The sequence below is a fragment of the Anomaloglossus baeobatrachus genome, chromosome 6 (assembly GCF_048569485.1).
Source record: "Anomaloglossus baeobatrachus isolate aAnoBae1 chromosome 6, aAnoBae1.hap1, whole genome shotgun sequence".
In the NCBI taxonomy this organism is placed as follows: Eukaryota; Metazoa; Chordata; class Amphibia; order Anura; family Aromobatidae; genus Anomaloglossus; species Anomaloglossus baeobatrachus.
Genome location: NC_134358.1, coordinates 547,347,653 through 547,368,237, shown reverse-complemented (window position 1 = coordinate 547,368,237; position 20,585 = coordinate 547,347,653). Strand labels below are relative to the sequence as shown.

The 20,585-nt window shown below is 51.2% G+C and overlaps 1 protein-coding gene across 1 annotated transcript in view; it reads right to left on the bottom strand.

The window, feature by feature from the left end:
* The window catches only part of ANKIB1 (ankyrin repeat and IBR domain containing 1), a 151,900-nt gene that overhangs the window by 50,656 nt on the left and 80,659 nt on the right, over positions 1-20,585 (bottom strand). Inside the window, exon 6 of the mRNA XM_075315635.1 lies at positions 1,756-1,964. Coding sequence (XP_075171750.1) covers positions 1,756-1,964 — 209 coding nt within the window. The remainder of the gene's footprint in view (positions 1-1,755; positions 1,965-20,585) is intronic.

Genomic DNA, 20,585 nt, shown 5'->3' with positions numbered 1-20,585 from the left:
GTGTCCTGTGGGAATTGCAGAGTGTATGTGTGACCACTGCTCCATTCACTTCTGCAGGAGCGGTAGTGCGCATGTGTGACCTCTGCTCCATTCACTTCTGCAGGAGTGGTAGTGCGCATGTGTGACCTCTGCTCCATCCACTTCTGCAGGAGTGGTAGTGCGCATGTGTGACCTCTGCTCCATTCACTTCTGCAGGAGTGGTAGTGCGCATGTGTGACCTCTGCTCCATTCACTTCTGCAGGAGTGGTAGTGCGCATGTGTGACCTCTGCTCCATTCACTTCTGCAGGAGCGGTAGTGCGCATGTGTGACCTCTGCTCCATTCACTTCTGCAGGAGTGGTAGTGCGCATGTGTGACCTCTGCTCCATTCACTTCTGCAGGAGTGGTAGTGCGCATGTGTGACCTCTGCTCCATTCACTTCTGCAGGAGCGGTAGTGCGCATGTGTGACCTCTGCTCCATTCACTTCTGCAGGAGTGGTAGTGCGCATGTGTGACCTCTGCTCCATTCACTTCTGCAGGAGTGGTAGTGCGCATGTGTGACCTCTGCTCCATTCACTTCTGCAGGAGCGGTAGTGCGCATGTGTGACCTCTGCTCCATTCACTTCTGCAGGAGTGGTAGTGCGCATGTGTGACCTCTGCTCCATTCACTTCTGCAGGAATGGTAGTTTGCTCTATTAACTTCTGCAGGAGCAGTAGTTTGCTCCATTCACTTCTGCAGGAATGGTAGTTTGCTCCATTCACTTCTGCAGGAGTGATAGTTTGCTCCATTCACTTCTGCAGGAATGGTAGTTTGCTCCTTTCACTTCTGCAGGAATGGTAGTTTGCTCCTTTCACTTCTGCAGGAATGGTAGTTTGCTCTATTAACTTCTGCAGGAGCAGTAGTTTGCTCCATTCACTTCTGCAGGAATGGTAGTTTGCTCCATTCACTTCTGCAGGAGTGATAGTTTGCTCCATTCACTTCTGCAGGAATGGTAGTTTGCTCCATTCACTTCTGCAGGAATGGTAGTTTGCTCCATTCACTTCTGCAGGAATGGTAGTTTGCTCCATTCACTTCTGCAGGAGTGATAGTTTGCTCCATTCACTTCTGCAGGAATGGTAGTTTGCTCCATTCACTTCTGCAGGAATGGTAGTTTGCTCCATTCACTTCTGCAGGAGCGGTAGTTTGCTCCATTCACTTCTGCAGGAGCGGTAGTTTGCTCCATTCACTTCTGCAGGAGCGGTAGTTTGCTCCATTCACTTCTGCAGGAGCGGTAGTTTGCTCCATTCACTTCTGCAGGAGCGGTAGTTTGCTCCATTCACTTCTGCAGGAGTGGTAGTTTGCTCCATTCACTTCTGCAGGAATGGTAGTTTGTTCCTTTCACTTCTGCAGAAATGGTAGTTTGCTCTATTAACTTCTGCAGGAGCAGTAGTTTGCTCCATTCACTTCTGCAGGAGCGGTAGTTTGTTCCTTTCACTTCTGCAGGAATGGTAGTTTGCTCTATTAACTTCTGCAGGAGCAGTAGTTTGCTCCATTCACTTCTGCAGGAGCGGTAGTTTGCTCCATTCACTTCTGCAGGAGCGGTAGTTTGCTCCATTCACTTCTGCAGGAGCGGTAGTTTGCTCCATTCACTTCTGCAGGAGCGGTAGTTTGCTCCATTCACTTCTGCAGGAGCGGTAGTTTGCTCCATTCACTTCTGCAGGAGCGGTAGTGCGCATGTGTGAGCACTGAATGGAAATATCGATCCCCCAAAATCCCCGACTCCATTAACAAACTGACCAGAGCCATGTCGATGTCCCCGGGGGACAGGCTGATCTCATCTGGGGAGGTGACTGATGACCGCGTGGTGCGTGGCGTGCGCGGAGAGGGGAGCGTGTCCCAGGCATTGTACCCGCTGGGCGGAGGGGTCGGCATCTGGACACCGGACCGCTGGCAGCAATTCTCCGGGCTGCACATCCAGTCTTCCAGTAACTTTTCCCTGTCCCAATCTATAAAACATAGGAAAAAGGGAATAAGGAAACTTTCACAGCAGATTCCTTTTACCGTAGTAATATGGCGCCTACAAATACCACAGAGCAGTATCAGTATGCAGCAGTATACAGAATATACTGTGCAAGAGGAAACTACTGCAAGCTCTTCTCCAGCTGTAAACTATATACAAAATAAATGCTCGATCAAATAAAGTCCAAATATGCTCAATTCTAATATCCCTTTTATATATAGTGTATATCTATCCACATCCTGAAATACTGCAGCTTATACTGGACACTAGAACACATTGCTACACTGACAATTCTTATTTTTTGTAGATCACTTGTCAGCTTTGCCGTATAGACTGGAACAGAATGAGCAAAGTCACCTCGATGTCAGAGGGTAAGAATACAGCGAGGAAATGTACATCTTCAATACACCTTCCCTCGGCACAGACCCCTAGGGCCAGACCGCACCCTCGGCACTGACCACCAAGGCCAGACCGCACCCTCGGTGCAAACCCCTAGGGCCAGACCGCACCCTCGGCGCAGACCCCCAGGGGACCAGACCGCACCCTCGGCACTGACCCCCAGGGGACCAGACCGCACCCTCGGCACTGACCACCAAGGCCAGACCACACCCTCGGCACTGACCCCCAGGGGACCAGACCGCACCCTCGGCACTGACCCCCAGGGGACCAGACCGCACCCTCGGCACTGACCCCCAGGGGACCAGACCGCACCCTCGGCACTGACCCCCAGGACCAGACCGCACCCTCGGCACTGACCCCCAGGGGACCAGACCGCACCCTCGGCACTGACCCCCAGGGGACCAGACCGCACCCTCGGCACTGACCCCCAGGGGACCAGACCGCACCCTCGGCACTGACCCCCAGGGGACCAGACCGCACCCTCGGCACTGACCCCCAGGGGACCAGACCGCACCCTCGGCACTGACCCCCAGGGGACCAGACCGCACCCTCGGCACAGACCCCCAGGGGACCAGACCGCACCCTCGGCACTGACCCCCAGGGGACCAGACCGCACCCTCGGCACTGACCACCAAGGCCAGACCGCACCCTCGGCACTGACCCCCAGGACCAGACCGCACCCTCGGCACTGACCCCCAGGGGACCAGACCGCACCCTCGGCACTGACCCCCAGGACCAGACCGCACCCTCGGCACTGACCCCCAGGGGACCAGACCGCACCCTCGGCACTGACCACCAAGGGCAGACCACACCCTCGGAACTGACCCCCAGGACCAGACCGCACCCTCGGCACTGACCCCCAGGGGACCAGACCGCACCCTCGGCACTGACCCCCAGGGGACCAGACCGCACCCTCGGCACTGACCAGCAAGGCCAGACCGCACCCTCGGCGCAAACCCCTAGGGCCAGACCGCACCCTCGGCACTGACCCCCAGGGGACCAGACCGCACCCTCGGCACTGACCACCAAGGCCAGACCGCACCCTCGGCGCAAACCCCTAGGGCCAGACCGCACCCTCGGCGCAGACCCCTAGGGCCAGACTGCGACCACCGCACTGTCCACCATGGCCAGAACACCTCGACCACACAGACCCCCAGGGACAGACCACACTCTCCGTACAGACCCACAGGGCCGGACAACAGCTTCTGCACAGACCCCCAGGGCCAGATTGCACCCAATTCTGCACCATAGCACTTTATTGGTGTGTTCCCTCATTGAATAATCATAGTACCAATACGATTTGCCTGAATATATATTGTAGCATTTTCTGCACGTGATTCATGTGAATATATATATATATTTATATATAGGGAAACCAATCCTATACTAGGAAAAGAAGGGAATTTTGTTTACTTACCGTAAATTCCTTTTCTTCTAGCTCCTATTGGGAGACCCAGACAATTGGGTGTATAGCTTCCGCCTCCGGAGGCCACACAAAGTTATTACACTTTAAAAAGTGTAACCCCTCCCCTCTGCCTATACACCCTCCCGTGCATCACGGGCCCATCAGTTTTGGTGCCAAAGCAGGAAGGAGGAAACTTATAAATTGGTCTAAGGTAAATTCAATCCGAAGGATGTTCGGAGAACTGAAACCATGAACCAAAGAACAATTGAACATGAACAACATGTGTACACAAAAGAACAACAGCCCGAAGGGAACAGGGGCGGGTGCTGGGTCTCCCAATAGGAGCTAGAAGAAAAGGAATTTACGGTAAGTAAACAAAATTCCCTTCTTCTTTGTCGCTCCATTGGGAGACCCAGACAATTGGGATGTCCAAAAGCAATCCCTGGGTGGGTAAAAGAATACCTCGATAAAAAGGAGCCGAAACAACGGCCCCTTCTTACAGGTGGGCCACTGCCGCCTGAAGGACTCGCCTACCTAGGCTGGCGTCTGCCGAAGCATAGGCATGCACCTAATAGTGTTTTGTAAAAGTGTGCAGACTCGACCAGGTAGCCGCCTGACACACCTGCTGAGCCGTAGCCTGGTGCCGCAATGCCCAGGACGCACCTACAGCTCTGGTAGAATGGGCTTTCAGCCCTGAAGGAATCGGAAGCCCAGACGAACGGTAGGCTTCAAGAATCGGTTCCTTGATCCACCTAGCCAAGGTTGACTTGGAAGCTTGCGACCCCTTACGCTGTCCAGCGACAAGGACAAAGAGCGCATCAGAACGGCGCAAGGGCGCCGTGCGTGAAATGTAGAGCCTGAGTGCTCTCACGAGATCTAACAAGTGCAAATCCTTTTCACATTGGTGAACTGGATGAGGGCAAAAAGAAGGTAAGGTGATATCCTGATTGAGATGAAACGGGGATACCACCTTAGGGAGAAATTCCGGGACCGGACGCAGAACCACCTTATCCTGGTGAAACACCAGGAAGGGGGCTTTGCATGACAGCGCTGCTAGCTCAGACACTCTCCGAAGTGATGTGACTGCCACTAGGAAGGCCACCTTCTGCGAAAGGCGAGATAGAGAGACATCCCGCATCGGCTCGAAAGGTGGCTTCTGGAGAGCCGTCAGCACTCTGTTAAGATCCCAGGGTTCTAGCGGACGCTTGTAAGGTGGGACTATGTGGCAAACCCCCTGCAGGAACGTGCGGACCTGCGGAAGCCTAGCTAGACGCTTTTGAAAAAACACGGAAAGCGCCGATACTTGTCCTTTGAGAGAGCCGAGAGACAAGCCCTTGTCCATTCCGGATTGAAGGAAAGAAAGAAAAGTGGGCAAGGCAAACGGCCAGGGAGTGAAACCCTGATCAGAGCACCAGGATAAGAAGATCCTCCAAGTCCTGTGGTAGATCTTGGCGGACGTTGGTTTCCTGGCCTGTCTCATGGTGGCAATGACATCTTGAGATAACCCTGATGACGCTAGGAGCCAGGACTCAATGGCCACACAGTCAGGTTGAGGGCCGCGGAATTCAGATGGAAAAATGGCCCTTGAGACAGCAAGTCTGGTCGGTCTGGGAGTGCCCACGGTTGACCCACCGTGAGGTGCCACAGATCCGGGTACCACGATCTCCTCGGCCAGTCTGGAGCGACGAGGATGGCGCGACTGCAGTCGGACCTGATCTTGCGTAATACTCTGGGCAGCAGTGCCAGAGGAGGAAATACATAAGGCAGTCGAAACTGCGACCAGTCCTGAACTAACGCATCTGCCGCCAGAGCTCGGTGATCCTTGGACCGAGCCATGAATGCCGGGACTTTGTTGTTGTGCCGAGACGCCATTAGATCGACGTCCGGCGTTCCCCAGCGGCAACAGATCTCCCGAAACACATCCGGGTGAAGAGACCATTCCCCTGCGTCCATGCCCTGGCGACTGAGAAAATCTGCTTCCCAGTTTTCTACGCCCGGGATTTGAACTGCGGAGATGGTGGAGGCCGTGGCTTCCGCCCACAGCAGAATCCGCTGAACTTCTCGGAAGGCTTGAAGACTGCGAGTGCCGCCCTGGTGGTTGATGTACGCAACCGCCGTGGCGTTGTCCGACTGTATTCGGATCTGCCGTCCCTCCAGCCACCGCTGGAACGCCTTTAGGGCCAGATACACTGCCCTTATCTCCAGAACGTTGATCTGAAGGGAGGACTCTGTCGGAGTCCAGGTTCCCTGAGCCCGGTGGTGGAGGAAGACCGCTCCCCACCCTGACAGACTCGCGTCCGTCGTGACCACAGCCCAGGATGGGGGCAGGAAGGATTTTCCTTTTGACAAGGAAGTGGGAAGAAGCCACCACTGAAGAGAGGTCTTGGCTGTCCGTGACAGCGAAACGTTCCTGTCTAGGGACGTCGGCTTCTTGTCCCATTTGCGGAGGATATCCCATTGAAGTGGACGCAGATGAAACTGCGCAAAAGGAACTGCCTCCATTGCTGCCACCATCTTCCCTAGGAAGTGCATAAGGCGTCTCAAGGAGTGTGACTGACCCCGAAGAAGAGATTGTACCCCTGTCTGTAGTGAACGCTGTTTGTCCAGCGGGAGCTTCACTATCGCTGAAAGGGTATGAAACTCCATCCCGAGGTAAGTCAGCGATTGGGTCGGTGTCAAATTTGACTTTGGGAAATTGATGATCCACCCGAACCTCTGGAGAGTCTCCAGAGTGACGGTCAGGCTGTGTTGGCATGCCCCCCTGGAGGGTGCCTTGACTAGAAGATCGTCTAAGTAAGGGATCACCGAGTGGCCCTGAGAGTGTAGGACCGCCACCACTGCTGCCATGACCTTGGTGAAGACCCGTGGGGCTGTCGCCAGGCCGAAAGGCAGTGCCACGAACTGAAGGTGTTCGTCCCCGATGGCGAAACGCAGGAAGCGGTGATGCTCGGGAGCGATCGGCACATGGAATTAAGCATCTTTGATGTCGACTGATGCTAGGAAGTCTCCTTGTGACATCGAGGCGATGACTGAGCGGAGAGATTCCATCCGAAACCTTCTGGTGCTCACATGCTTGTTGAGCAACTTGAGGTCTAGAACGGGACGGAATGATCCGTCCTTTTTTGGCACCACGAACAAGTTGGAGTAGAAGCCGTGACCATGTTCCTGGGGAGGAACGGGAATCACCACTCCTTCTGCCTTCAGAGTGTTCACCGCCTGAAAAAGTGCCTCGGCTCGCTCGGGGGGGGCGGAGATGTTCTGAAGAAACGAGTCGGAGGACGAGAACTGAGCTCTATCCTGTAACCGTGAGACAGAATGTCTCTCACCCATCGGTCTTGGACATGTGGCCACCAGGCGTCGCAAAAGCGGAAGAGCCTGCCACCGACCGAGGATGCGGTTTGTGGAGACCGAAAGTCATGAGGAGGCCGCCTTGGGGGCGGCTCCTCCGACGGTCTTTTTAGGACGTGACTTAGACCGCCATGCAGAAGAGTTGCTCTGGCCCTTCTGTGACCTGTTGGACGTGGAGGAACGGGACCTGGCTGAGGGCCGAAAGGACTGAAACCTCTGTTGAATCTTTCGCTGCTGAGGTCTGTTCGGTTTAGACTGGGGTAAGGACGAGTCCTTTCCCTTGGATTGCTTGATAATTTCGTCCAATTGCTCGCCAAACAAGCGGTCGCCAGAAAATGGCAAACCGGTTAAGAACTTCTTGGAAGCAGAGTCTGCCTTCCATTCACATAGCCACATGGCCCTGCGGACTGCCACCGAATTGGCGGATGCTACCGCTGTACGGCTCACCGAGTCGAGGACCGCGTTCATGGCGTAGGACGAAAAAGCCGACGCCTGAGAAGTCAAGGACACAACCTGCGGAGTAGCGGTGCGTGTGACCGCCTTAATTTCAGACAGACAAGCTGAGATAGCTTGGAGCGCCCACACGGCTGCAAATGCTGGAGCAAAAGACGCACCTATGGCTTCATAGATGGATTTCATCAGGAGCTCTATTTGCCTGTCAGTGGCATCTTTGAGCGATGAGCCATTTGCCACTGATACCACGGATCTAGCCGCCAGCCAAGAGACTGGAGGATCCACCTTGGGACACTGAGCCCAACCCTTAACTACATCAGGTGGGAATGGGTAACGTGTGTCATTAAGGCGCTTAGTAAAGCGCTTGTCCGGATATGCTCTGTGCTTCCGGACAGCATCCCTGAAGTTAGAGTGATCGAAAAAAGCACTCCGTGTACGTTTGGGAAACCTAAACTGGTGCTTCTCCTGTTGAGAAGCTGACTCCTCAACAGGTGGCGTTGGAGGAGGAAGTTCTAGCACCTGATTAATGGACGCTATAAGGTCATTTACAATGGCGTCTCCTTCAGGTGTATCAAGATTGAGGGCACCATCAGGATCAGAGCCCTGAGCTGCGACGTCCACCTCATCCTCAATAGAGTCCTCATGCTGAGACCCTGAGCAGCGTGATGAAGTGGATGAAGGTCCCCAGCGAGCCCGCTTAGACGGTCTGTGACTACAGTCCGAGTCGGAGTCCTCCCCGTGGGACCTATGTGTCACCTCAGGAGCAGTTTGCTGCTCTAACCGAGGGGGGCCTGGGGGCAATGATTCAACAGTGCCCGGGGCCTGTGAGACCGGTCTGGACTGCAAAGCTTCTAGTATTTTAGCAGACCATTTGTCCATAGACTGAGCCATGGATTGTGAAAGGGACTCAGAAAGTTTCACAGCCAACACTGCAAACTCTGTCCCTGCCACCTGGACAGTGACAGCCGGTGGTTCTACCTGAGCCGAGGGTCCCACCAGTGCCTGAGGCTCCGGCTGAGTGAGTGTCACAGGGGCCGAGCATTGCACACAATGAGGGTAGGTGGAACCAGCAGGTAACATAGCCGCACAAGAGGTACAAGTTGCAAAATAAGCCTGTGCCTTGGCACTCTTGCTTTTTGCAGACGACATGCTGTTATCTCCTCTTAGCAAACAGTGAGGGTATATAGCAAATACTGCAGTCGAGCAGAGCAAATGTATACCCAATATGGATATATATATATATACACTGCGGCACCCAGGGGGGCCAGCACCTGTAACAGGTGCGGCTTACCGACCGCTGCCAGCGGTTGTGTGTCCACCAGATTCCCTGCCTGGGCCTCCCAGAGCTATGGAGCTCTATCTGAAGTTCTCCTCCGGCAGCAGCGATGATAATAATGGCTGCCAGCGTTCTGAGAGGAGGAGGGAGCCGTGGGCGTGCCTTAGAAAGTGCGGGAATCTGGTGCCCCACGGTGCTCAGTGAGGGGGGAGGAGGATACAAAGTATGCTCCAGCCCTCAGCGCTGACGTTGAGTCTAGCGTCCCGCCCTTGCCCCTGACTGGCAGGCCCGGGGGCGGGAATATGCGGTACTAGGCCGCAAAAGCCGGGGACTCGAGTTATAAGCGCGGCCGGCAAACAGGCGCGGTCAGCGCGGTAGTCCCGGCGGCTCCAAACACAGCGCAGCAGCTGCAGTGTCCGATCCACAGGCGCTCTATGCGCCGTCCCCAAGGGGACACAGAGTACCTCAGAGAAGCAGGGCATGTCCCTGATGACTTCCAGTCTCCTGTCCGTCAGGTTCCCACAGGGGCTGCGGAGGGAGCCCAGTCCCAGTGCCTGGTGACCGGTTAGGATCCCACTTCTCCCACAGCCAGTACTGGATGGGGAAGGAAAGCGGCATGTGGCTCCAGCCTTTGTACCCGCAATGGGTACCTCAACCTTAACAGCACCGCCGACCAAAGTGGGGTGAGAAGGGAGCATGCCGGGGGCCCAGGGGCCCTCTTGTCTTCCATCCGATAAAGTCAGCAGCTGCTGCTGACTAAAATGTGGAGCTTGCGTGAATGTGTGCCTCCTTCAACACAAAGCAAAAAACTGATGGGCCCGTGATGCACGGGAGGGTGTATAGCAGAGGGGAGGGGTTACACTTTTTAAAGTGTAATAACTTTGTGTGGCCTCCGGAGGCAGAAGCTATACACCCAATTGTCTGGGTCTCCCAATGGAGCGACAAAGAAAAGTAACTTGTTAGTATTAAACTCCATCAATCAGGATACTAGTGAGTGCTGGTTTCTTATAACTACAGGACTTCATGGAACTATTAGTCCAGCATTCTATATGCCACATATACATTTCACCTCTGTACTTGTGTATTCTCACCTTTTATTATACATTTGCGCACTAAAACACTGCAAATAGTATGTACTCCTGAAGAAGCTATTTAGGCGAAACGTGTTGAATTAAAACATACTAGATGCTTTGATTTCAGCAGAGAAAATACTAATCTCAAAGAATTAGTGTGACCAAAGACAGAGATTGAGTGACATTTACTTCAGCAGGAAAAATACTCACTGTACACACAGCTCAGAACATACCTGTATATAAAGCTTAAACCAGACCCCACCTGTATACACAGCTCAGGCCAGATCATACCTGTATATAAAGCTTAAACCAGACCCCACCTGTATACACAGCTCAGAACACACCTGTATATAAAGCTTAGACCAGCCCCACCTGTATACACAGCTCAGATCATACCTGTATATAAAGCTTAGACCAGCCCCACCTGTATACACAGCTCAGGCCAGAATATACCTGTATATAAAGCTTAGATCAACCCCACCTGTATACACAGCTCAGCCCAGAACACACCTGTATATAAAGCTTAGACCAGCCCCACCTGTATACACAGCTCAGCCCAGAACACACCTGTATATAAAGCTTAGACCAGCCCCACCTGTATACACAGCTCACGCCAGAACATACCTGTATATAAAGCTTAGACCAGCACCACCTGTATACACAGCTCAGGCCAGAACATACCTGTATATAAAGCTTAGACCAGCACCACCTGTATACACAGCTCAGGCCAGAACATACCTGTATATAAAGCTTAGACCAGCACCACCTGTATACACAGCTCAGGCCAGAACATACCTGTATATAAAGCTTAGACCAGCACCACCTGTATACACAGCTCAGGCCAGAACATACCTGTATATAAAGCTTAGACCAGCACCAACTGTATACACAGCTCAGGCCAGAACATACCTGTATATAAAGCTTAGACCAGCACCACCTGTATACACAGCTCAGGCCAGAACATACCTGTATATAAAGCTTAGACCAGCACCACCTGTATACACAGCTCAGGCCAGAACATACCTGTATATAAAGCTTACACCAGCACCACCTGTATACACAGCTCAGAACATACCTGTATATAAAGCTTAGATCAGCCCCACCTGTATACACAGCTCAGACCAGAACATACCTGTATATAAAGCTTAGACCAGCCCCACCTGTATACACAGTTCAGAACATACCTGTATATAAAGCTTAGACCAGACCCCACCTGTATACACAGCTCAGCCCAGAACACACCTGTATATAAAGCTTAAACCAGACCCCACCTGTATACACAGCTCAGGCCAGAACATACCTGTATATAAAGCTTAGACCAGCCCCACCTGTATACACAGCTCAGGCCAGAACATACCTGTATATAAAGCTTACACCAGCACCACCTGTATACACAGCTCAGGCCAGAATATACCTGTATATAAAGCTTAGATCAACCCCACCTGTATACACAGCTCAGGCCAGAATATACCTGTATATAAAGCTTAGATCAACCCCACCTGTATACACAGCTCAGACCAGAACATACCTGTATATAAAGCTTAGACCAGCACCACCTGTATACACAGCTCAGCCCAGAACACACCTGTATATAAAGCTTAAACCAGACCCCACCTGTATACACAGCACAGGCCAGAACACACCTGTATATAAAGCTTAGACCAGCCCCACCTGTATACACAGCTCAGGCCAGAACATACCTGTATATAAAGCTTAGACCAGCCCCACCTGTATACACAGCTCAGGCCAGAACATACCTGTATATAAAGCTTACACCAGCACCACCTGTATACACAGCTCAGGCCAGAATATACCTGTATATAAAGCTTACACCAGCACCACCTGTATACACAGCTCAGAACATACCTGTATATAAAGCTTAGACCAGCACCACCTGTATACACAGCTCAGAACATACCTGTATATAAAGCTTAGACCATCCCCACCTGTATACACATCTCAGAACATACCTGTATATAAAGCTTAGACCAGCCCCACCTGTATACACAGCTCAGACCAGAACAAACCTGTATATAAAAGCTTAGATCAACCCCACCTGTATACACAGCTCAGGCCAGAACATACCTGTATATAAAGCTTAGACCAGCACCACCTGTATACACATCTCAGAATATACCTGTATATAAAGCTTAGACCAGCACCACCTGTATACACAGCTCAGGCCAGACCATACCTGTATATAAAGCTTATACCAGCCCCACCTGTATACACAGCTCAGGCCAGAACAAACCTGTATATAAAAGCTTAGACCAGCCCCACCTGTATACACAGCTCAGGCCAGAACATACCTGTATATAAAGCTTAGACCAGCACCACCTGTATACACAGCTCAGGCCAGACCATACCTGTATATAAAGCTTAGACCAGCCCCACCTGTATACACAGCTCAGGCCAGAACAAACCTGTATATAAAAGCTTAGACCAGCCCCACCTGTATACACAGCTCAGGCCAGAACATACCTGTATATAAAGCTTAGACCAGCCCCACCTGTATACACAGCTCAGGCCAGAACATACCTGTATATAAAGCTTAGACCAGCCCCACCTGTATACACAGCTCAGGCCAGAACATACCTGTATATAAAGCTTACACCAGCACCACCTGTATACACAGCTCAGCCCAGAACATACCTGTATATAAAGCTTAGACCAGACCCCACCTGTATACACAGCTCAGGCCAGAACATACCTGTATATAAAGCTTAGACCAGCCCCACCTGTATACACAGCTCAGGCCAGAACATACCTGTATATAAAGCTTAGACCAGACCCCACCTGTATACACAGCTCAGAACATACCTGTATATAAAGCTTAGATCAGCCCCACCTGTATACACAGCTCAGACCAGAACATACCTGTATATAAAGCTTAGACCAGCCCCACCTGTATACACAGCTCAGGCCAGAACATACCTGTATATAAAGCTTAGACCAGCCCCACCTGTATACACAGCTCAGGCCAGAACACACCTGTATATAAAGCTTAGATCACCCCCACCTGTATACACAGCTCAGGCCAGAATATACCTGTATATAAATCTTAGATCAACCCCACCTGTATACACAGCTCAGACCAGAACATACCTGTATATAAAGCTTAGACCAGCCCCACCTGTATACACAGCTCAGCCCAGAACACACCTGTATATAAAGCTTAGACCAGCCCCACCTGTATACACAGCTCAGCCCAGAACACACCTGTATATAAAGCTTAAACCAGACCCCACCTGTATACACAGCTCAGCCCAGAACATACCTGTATATAAAGCTTAGACCAGCCCCACCTGTATACACAGCTCAGAACATACTTGTATATAAAGCTTAGACCAGCCCCACCTGTATACACAGCTCAGGCCAGAACATACCTGTATATAAAGCTTACACCAGCACCACCTGTATACACAGCTCAGAACACACCTGTATATAAAGCTTAGACCAGCACCACCTGTATACACAGCTCAGAACACACCTGTATATAAAGCTTAGACCAGCCCCACCTGTATACACATCTCAGAACATACCTGTATATAAAGCTTAGACCAGCCCCACCTGTATACACATCTCAGAACATACCTGTATATAAAGCTTAGACCAGCCCCACCTGTAAACACAGCTCAGGCCAGAACAAACCTGTATATAAAGCTTAGATCAACCCCACCTGTATACACAGCTCAGGCCAGAACATACATGTATATAAAGCTTACACCAGCACCACCTGTATACACAGCTCAGAACATACCTGTATATAAAGCTTAGACCAGCACCACCTGTATACACAGCTCAGAACACACCTGTATATAAAGCTTAGACCAGCCCCACCTGTATACACATCTCAGAACATACCTGTATATAAAGCTTAGACCAGCCCCACCTGTATACACATCTCAGAACATACCTGTATATAAAGCTTAGACCAGCCCCACCTGTATACACAGCTAAAGGCCAGAACAAACCTGTATATAAAGCTTAGATCAACCCCACCTGTATACACAGCTCAGGTCAGAACAAACCTGTATATAAAGCTTAGACCAGCCCCACCTGTATACACAGCTCAGGCCAGAACATACCTGTATATAAAGTTTACACCAGCACCACCTGTATACACAGCTCAGGCCAGAACATACCTGTATATAAAGCTTAGACCAGCACCACCTGTATACACAGCTCAGGCCAGAACATACCTGTATATAAAGCTTAGACCAGCACCACCTGTATACACAGCTCAGGCCAGAACACACCTGTATATAAAGCTTAGACCAGCACCACCTGTATACACAGCTCAGGCCAGAACACACCTGTATATAAAGCTTAGACCAGCACCACCTGTATACACAGCTCAGGCCAGAACACACCTGTATATAAAGCTTAGACCAGCACCACCTGTATACACAGCTCAGAACATACCTGTATATAAAGCTTAGACCAGCCCCACCTGTATACACAGCTCAGGCCAGAACAAACCTGTATATAAAGCTTAGATCAACCCCACCTGTATACACAGCTCAGGCCAGAACATACCTGTATATAAAGCTTAGACCAGCACCACCTGTATACACAGCTCAGAACATACCTGTATATAAAGCTTAGACCAGCACCACCTGTATCCACAGCTCAGGCCAGAACATACCTGTATATAAAGCTTAGACCAGCCCCACCTGTATACACAGCTCAGAACATACCTGTATATAAAGCTTAGACCAGCCCCACCTGTATACACAGCTCAGAACATACCTGTATATAAAGCTTAGACCAGCCCCACCTGTATACACAGCTCAGACCAGAACATACCTGTATATAAAGCTTAAACCAGACCCCACCTGTATACACAGCTCAGGCCAGAACATACCTGTATATAAAGCTTAGACCAGCCCCACCTGTATACACAGCTCAGGCCAGAACATACCTGTATATAAAGCTTACACCAGCACCACCTGTATACACAGCTCAGGCCAGAACATACCTGTATATAAAGCTTAGACCAGCACCACCTGTATACACAGCTCAGGCCAGAACATACCTGTATATAAAGCTTAGACCAGCCCCATCTGTATACACAGCTCAGAACATACCTGTATATAAAGCTTAGATCAGCCCCACCTGTATACACAGTTCAGGTCAGACCATACCTGTATATAAAAGCTTAGACCAGCACCACCTGTATACACAGCTCAGGCCAGAACACACCTGTATATAAAGCTTAGATCAACCCCACCTGTATACACAGCTCAGGCCAGAACATACCTGTATATAAAGCTTAGATCAACCCCACCTGTATACACAGCTCAGGCCAGAACATACCTGTATATAAAGCTTAGATCAGCCCCACCTGTATACACAGTTCAGGCCAGAACATACCTGTATATAAAAGCTTAGACCAGCACCACCTGTATACACAGCTCAGACCAGAATATACCTGTATATAAAGCTTAGATCAACCCCACCTGTATACACAGCTCAGCCCAGAACACACCTGTATATAAAGCTTAGATAAGCCCCACCTGTATACACAGCTCAGGCCAGAACATACCTGTATATAAAGCTTAGACCAGCCCCACCTGTATACACAGCTCAGAACATACCTGTATATAAAGCTTAGATCAACCCCACCTGTATACACAGCTCAGCCCAGAACACACCTGTATATAAAGCTTAGATAAGCCCCACCTGTATACACAGCTCAGGCCAGAACATACCTGTATATAAAGCTTAGACCAGCCCCACATGTATATTCAGCTCAGAACATACCTGTATATAAAGCTTAGACCAGCCCCACCTGTATACACAGCTCAGGCCAGAACATACCTGTATATAAAGCTTAGACCAGCCCCACCTATATACACAGCTCAGGCCAGAACATACCTGTATATAAAGCTTAGACCAGCCCCACATATATACACAGCTCAGGCCAGAACATACCTGTATATAAAGCTTAGACCAGCCCCACATGTATATTCAGCTCAGAACATACCTGTATATAAAGCTTACACCAGCCCCACCTGTATACACAGCTCAGGCCAGAACATACCTGTATATAAAGCTTAGACCAGCACCACCTGTATACACAGCTCAGACCAGAACATACCTGTATATAAAGCTTAGACCAGCCCCACCTATATACACAGCTCAGGCCAGAACATACCTGTATATAAAGCTTAGACCAGCCCCACCTGTATATTCAGCTCAGAACATACCTGTATATAAAGCTTAGACCAGCCCCACCTATATACACAGCTCAGCCCAGAACACACCTGTATATAAAGCTTAGACCAGCCCCACCTGTATACACAGCTCACACCAGAACAAACCTGTATATAAAGCTTAGATCAGACCCCAACATGATTTGCGGACCCCCAATACCAGACCCCTGCCCGGACGTTCAGCTATGTACTGTATATTGACTCCAGTTCTTCTTTGTTTCCTCCGTTTTATCCCAAAGACGTCTCGAGTCGCACATCACATGATCTAAAGTTTTTCCCAGACTTAAGAATAAATCTAAAAAAATACTCAAAAATAAATGCCGTCATCCGCCGAGCCCCGACAATAAAGCGCAGTGTGAACCAGACGTGGCTCCGCTTGGCACGGGACCCGCCACGTTCCGCCATCTGCTTGCAGTTTGGAAATCTCTGCAGACAGATGGGCGAGCGGCTGCCAGCAGCCATCAGGGAAACTTATTAATAACATTTATCAACATTGACGACTAATCGGTACAGAAATTCTCAATGGCAGCCTAAATAGAGGCACTAATAACGGCAATTAATAGAATGTCTCAGTTACCGAAACGCGCGTGCTGCGAGGAAACCGGCTGCAATCACCTCATGTCTTCAGAATAAGCCCCCTAATATGATACAGGGGGGTGCAGGGAGTCATTTAGTACCATTATTTTATTTTATATCAATCCGTAGTGCTTCTAAAGAAGGGAATTTTGTTTACTTACCGTAAATTCCTTTTCTTCTAGCTCCTATTGGGAGACCCAGACAATTGGGTGTATAGCTTCTGCCTCCGGAGGCCACACAAAGTAATTACACTTTAAAAAGTGTAACCCCTCCCCTCTGCCTATACACCCTCCCGTGCATCACGGGCCCCTCAGTTTTGGTGCCAAAGCAGGAAGGAGGAAACTTATAAATTGGTCTAAGGTAACTTCAATCCGAAGGATGTTCGGAGAACTGAACCATTAACCAAAAGAACAATTGAACATGAACAACATGTGTACACAAAAGAACAACAGCCCGAAGGGAACAGGGGCGGGTGCTGGGTCTCCCAATAGGAGCTAGAAGAAAAGGAATTTACGGTAAGTAAACAAAATTCCCTTCTTCTTTGTCGCTCCATTGGGAGACCCAGACAATTGGGATGTCCAAAAGCAATCCCTGGATGGGTAACAGAATACCTCGATAAAAAGAGCCGGAAACCGGCCCCCTCTTACAGGTGGGCAATTGCCGCCTGAAGGACTCGCCTACCTAGGCTAGCCTCTGCCGAAGCATAGGCATGCACCTGATAGTGTTTTGTGAAGGTGTGCAGACTTGACCAGGTAGCCGCCTGACACACCTGCTGAGCCGTAGCCTGGTGCCGCAACGCCCAGGACGCGCCTACGGCTCTGGTAGAATGGGCTTTAAGCCCTGAAGGAATCTGAAGCCCCGATGAACGGTAGGCTTCAAGAATCGGTTCCTTGATCCACCTAGCCAAGGTTGACTTGGAAGCCTGAGACCCCTTACGCTGGCCAGCGACAAGGACAAAGAGCGCATCCGAACGGCGCAGGGGCGCCGTGCGAGAAATGTAGATTCTGAGTGCTCTCACGAGGTCTAACAAGTGCAAATCCTTTTCACATTGGTGAACTGGATGAGGGCAAAAAGAAGGCAAGGAGATATCCTGATTGAGATGAAAAGGAGATACCACCTTGGGGAGAAATTCCGGGACCGGACGCAGGACCACCTTATCCTGGTGAAAGACCAGGAAGGGGACTTTGCATGACAGCGCTGCTAGCTCAGACACTCTCCTAAGTGAAGTGACTGCCACTAGGAAGGCCACTTTCTGTGAAAGGCGAGATAGAGAGATCTCCCGCATCGGCTCGAAAGGTGGCTTCTGGAGAGCCGTCAGCACCTTGTTAAGATCCCAGGGTTCTAGCGGACGCTTGTAAGGTGGGGCTATGTGGCAAACTCCCTGCAGGAACGTGCGGACCTGCGAGAGTCTGGCTAGACGCTTTTGAAAAAACACTGAAAGCGCCGACACTTGTCCCTTGAGAGAGGCGAGAGACAAACCCTTGTCCAATCCTGATTGAAGAAAGGAAAGAAACGTGGGCAATGCAAACGGCCAGGGAGCCAATCCCCGATCCGAGCACCAGGCTAAGAAGATCTTCCAAGTCCTGTGGTAGATCTTGGCGGACGTTGATTTCCTGGCCTGTCTCATGGTGGCAATGACATCTTGAGATAACCCTGATGACGCTAGGAGCCAAGACTCAATGGCCACACAGTCAGGTTGAGGGCCGCAGAATTCAGATGGAAAAATGGCCCTTGAGACAGCAAGTCTGGTCGGTCTGGGAGTGCCCACGGTTGCCCCACCGTGAGGTGCCACAGATCCGGGTACCACGACCTCCTCGGCCAGTCTGGAGCGACGAGGATGGCGCGGCTGCAGTCGGACCTGATCTTGCGTAACACTCTGGGCAGTAGTGCCAGAGGGGGAAATACATAGGGTAGTCGAAACTGCGACCAGTCCTGAACTAACGCATCTGCCGCCAGCGCCCTGTGATCCTGAGACCGTGCCATGAATGCCGGGACTTTGTTGTTGTGCCGAGACGCCATTAGATCGACGTCCGGCGTTCCCCAGCGGCAACAGATCTCTTGAAACACGTCCGGATGAAGAGACCATTCCCCTGCGTCCATGCCCTGGCGACTGAGAAAGTCTGCTTCCCAGTTTTCTACGCCCGGGATGTGAACTGCGGAGATGGTGGAGGCTGTGGCTTCCGCCCACAGCAGAATCCGCCGAACTTCTTGGAATGCTTGACGACTGCGTGTGCCGCCCTGGTGGTTGATGTATGCGACCGCCGTGGCGTTGTCTGATTGTATTCGGATCTGTCTGCCCTCCAGCCACCGCTGGAACGCCTGTAGGGCTAGAAACACTGCCCTTATCTCCAGAACATTGATCTGCAGGGAGGACTCCGTCGGAGTCCAGGTTCCCTGAGCCCTGTGGTGGGGGAAGACCGCTCCCCACCCTGACAGACTCGCGTCCGTTGTGACCACAGCCCAGGATGGGGGCAAGAAGGATTTTCCCTTCGACAAAGAAGTGGGAAGAAGCCACCACTGAAGGGAGGTTTTGGCTGCTCTTGACAGGGAAACATTCCTGTCGAGGGACGTCGACCTCTTGTCCCATTTGCGGAGAATGTCCCACTGAAGTGGACGCAGATGAAACTGCGCAAAGGGAACTGCTTCCATTGCTGCCACCATCTTCCCTAGGAAGTGCATAAGGCGTCTCAAAGAGTGTGACTGACCCTGAAGAAGAGATTGGACCCCTGTCTGTAGTGAACGCTGTTTGTCCAGCGGAAGCTTCACTATCGCTGACAGAGTATGAAACTCCATCCCGAGGTAAGTCAGGGATTGGGTCGGTGTCAATTTTGACTTTGGGAAATTGATGATCCACCCGAACCTCTGGAGAGTCTCCAGGGCAATGGTCAGGCTGTGCTGGCAAGCCACCCAGGAGGGTGCCTTGACTAGGAGATCATCTAAGTAAGGGATCACCGAATGGCCCTGAGAGTGTAGGACCGCCACCACTGTTGCCATGATCTTGGTGAAGACCCTTGGGGCTGTCGCCAAGCCGAAAGGCAGTGCCACGAACTGAAGGTGTTCGTCCCCAATGGCGAAACGCAAGAAGCGTTGATGTTCGGGTGCGATCGGCACATGGAGATAAGCATCCTTGATGTCGATCGATGCTAGGAAGTCTCCTTGTGACATCGAAGCGATGACCGAGCGGAGAGATTCCATCCGAAACCTTCTGGTGCTGACATGCTTGTTGAGCAGTTTGAGGTCTAGAACGGGACGGAAAGATCCGTCCTTTTTTGGCACCACGAACAAGTTGGAGTAGAAGCCGTGACCATGTTCCTGAGGGGGAACGGGAATCACCACTCCTTCTGCCTTCAGAGCATTCACCGCCTGAAAAAGTGCAGCGGCTCGCTCTGGGGGCGGAGATGTTGTGAAGAAACGAGTTGGAGGACGAGAGCTGAACTCTATCCTGTAACCGTGAGACAGAATGTCTCTCACCCATCGGTCTTGGACATGTGGCCACCAGGCGTCGCAAAAGCGGGAGAGCCTGCCACCGACCGAGGATGCGGTTTGGGGAGGCCGAGAGTCATGAAGAGGCCGCCTTGGTGGCGGTGCCTCCGGCGGTCTTTTTAGGCCGTGACTTAGACCGCCATGCAGAAGGGTTCCTCTGGCCCTTCTCCGACCTGTTTGACGTGGAGGAATGTGACTTGGCCGAGGGCCGAAAGGACTGAAACCTCGATTGAAACTTTCGCTGTTGAGGTTTGTTTTGTTTAGACTGGGGTAAGGACGAGTCCTTTCCCTTGGATTGTTTAATAATTTCGTCCAATTGCTCGCCAAACAAACGGTCGCCAGAAAATGGCAAACCGGTTAAGAATTTCTTGGAGGC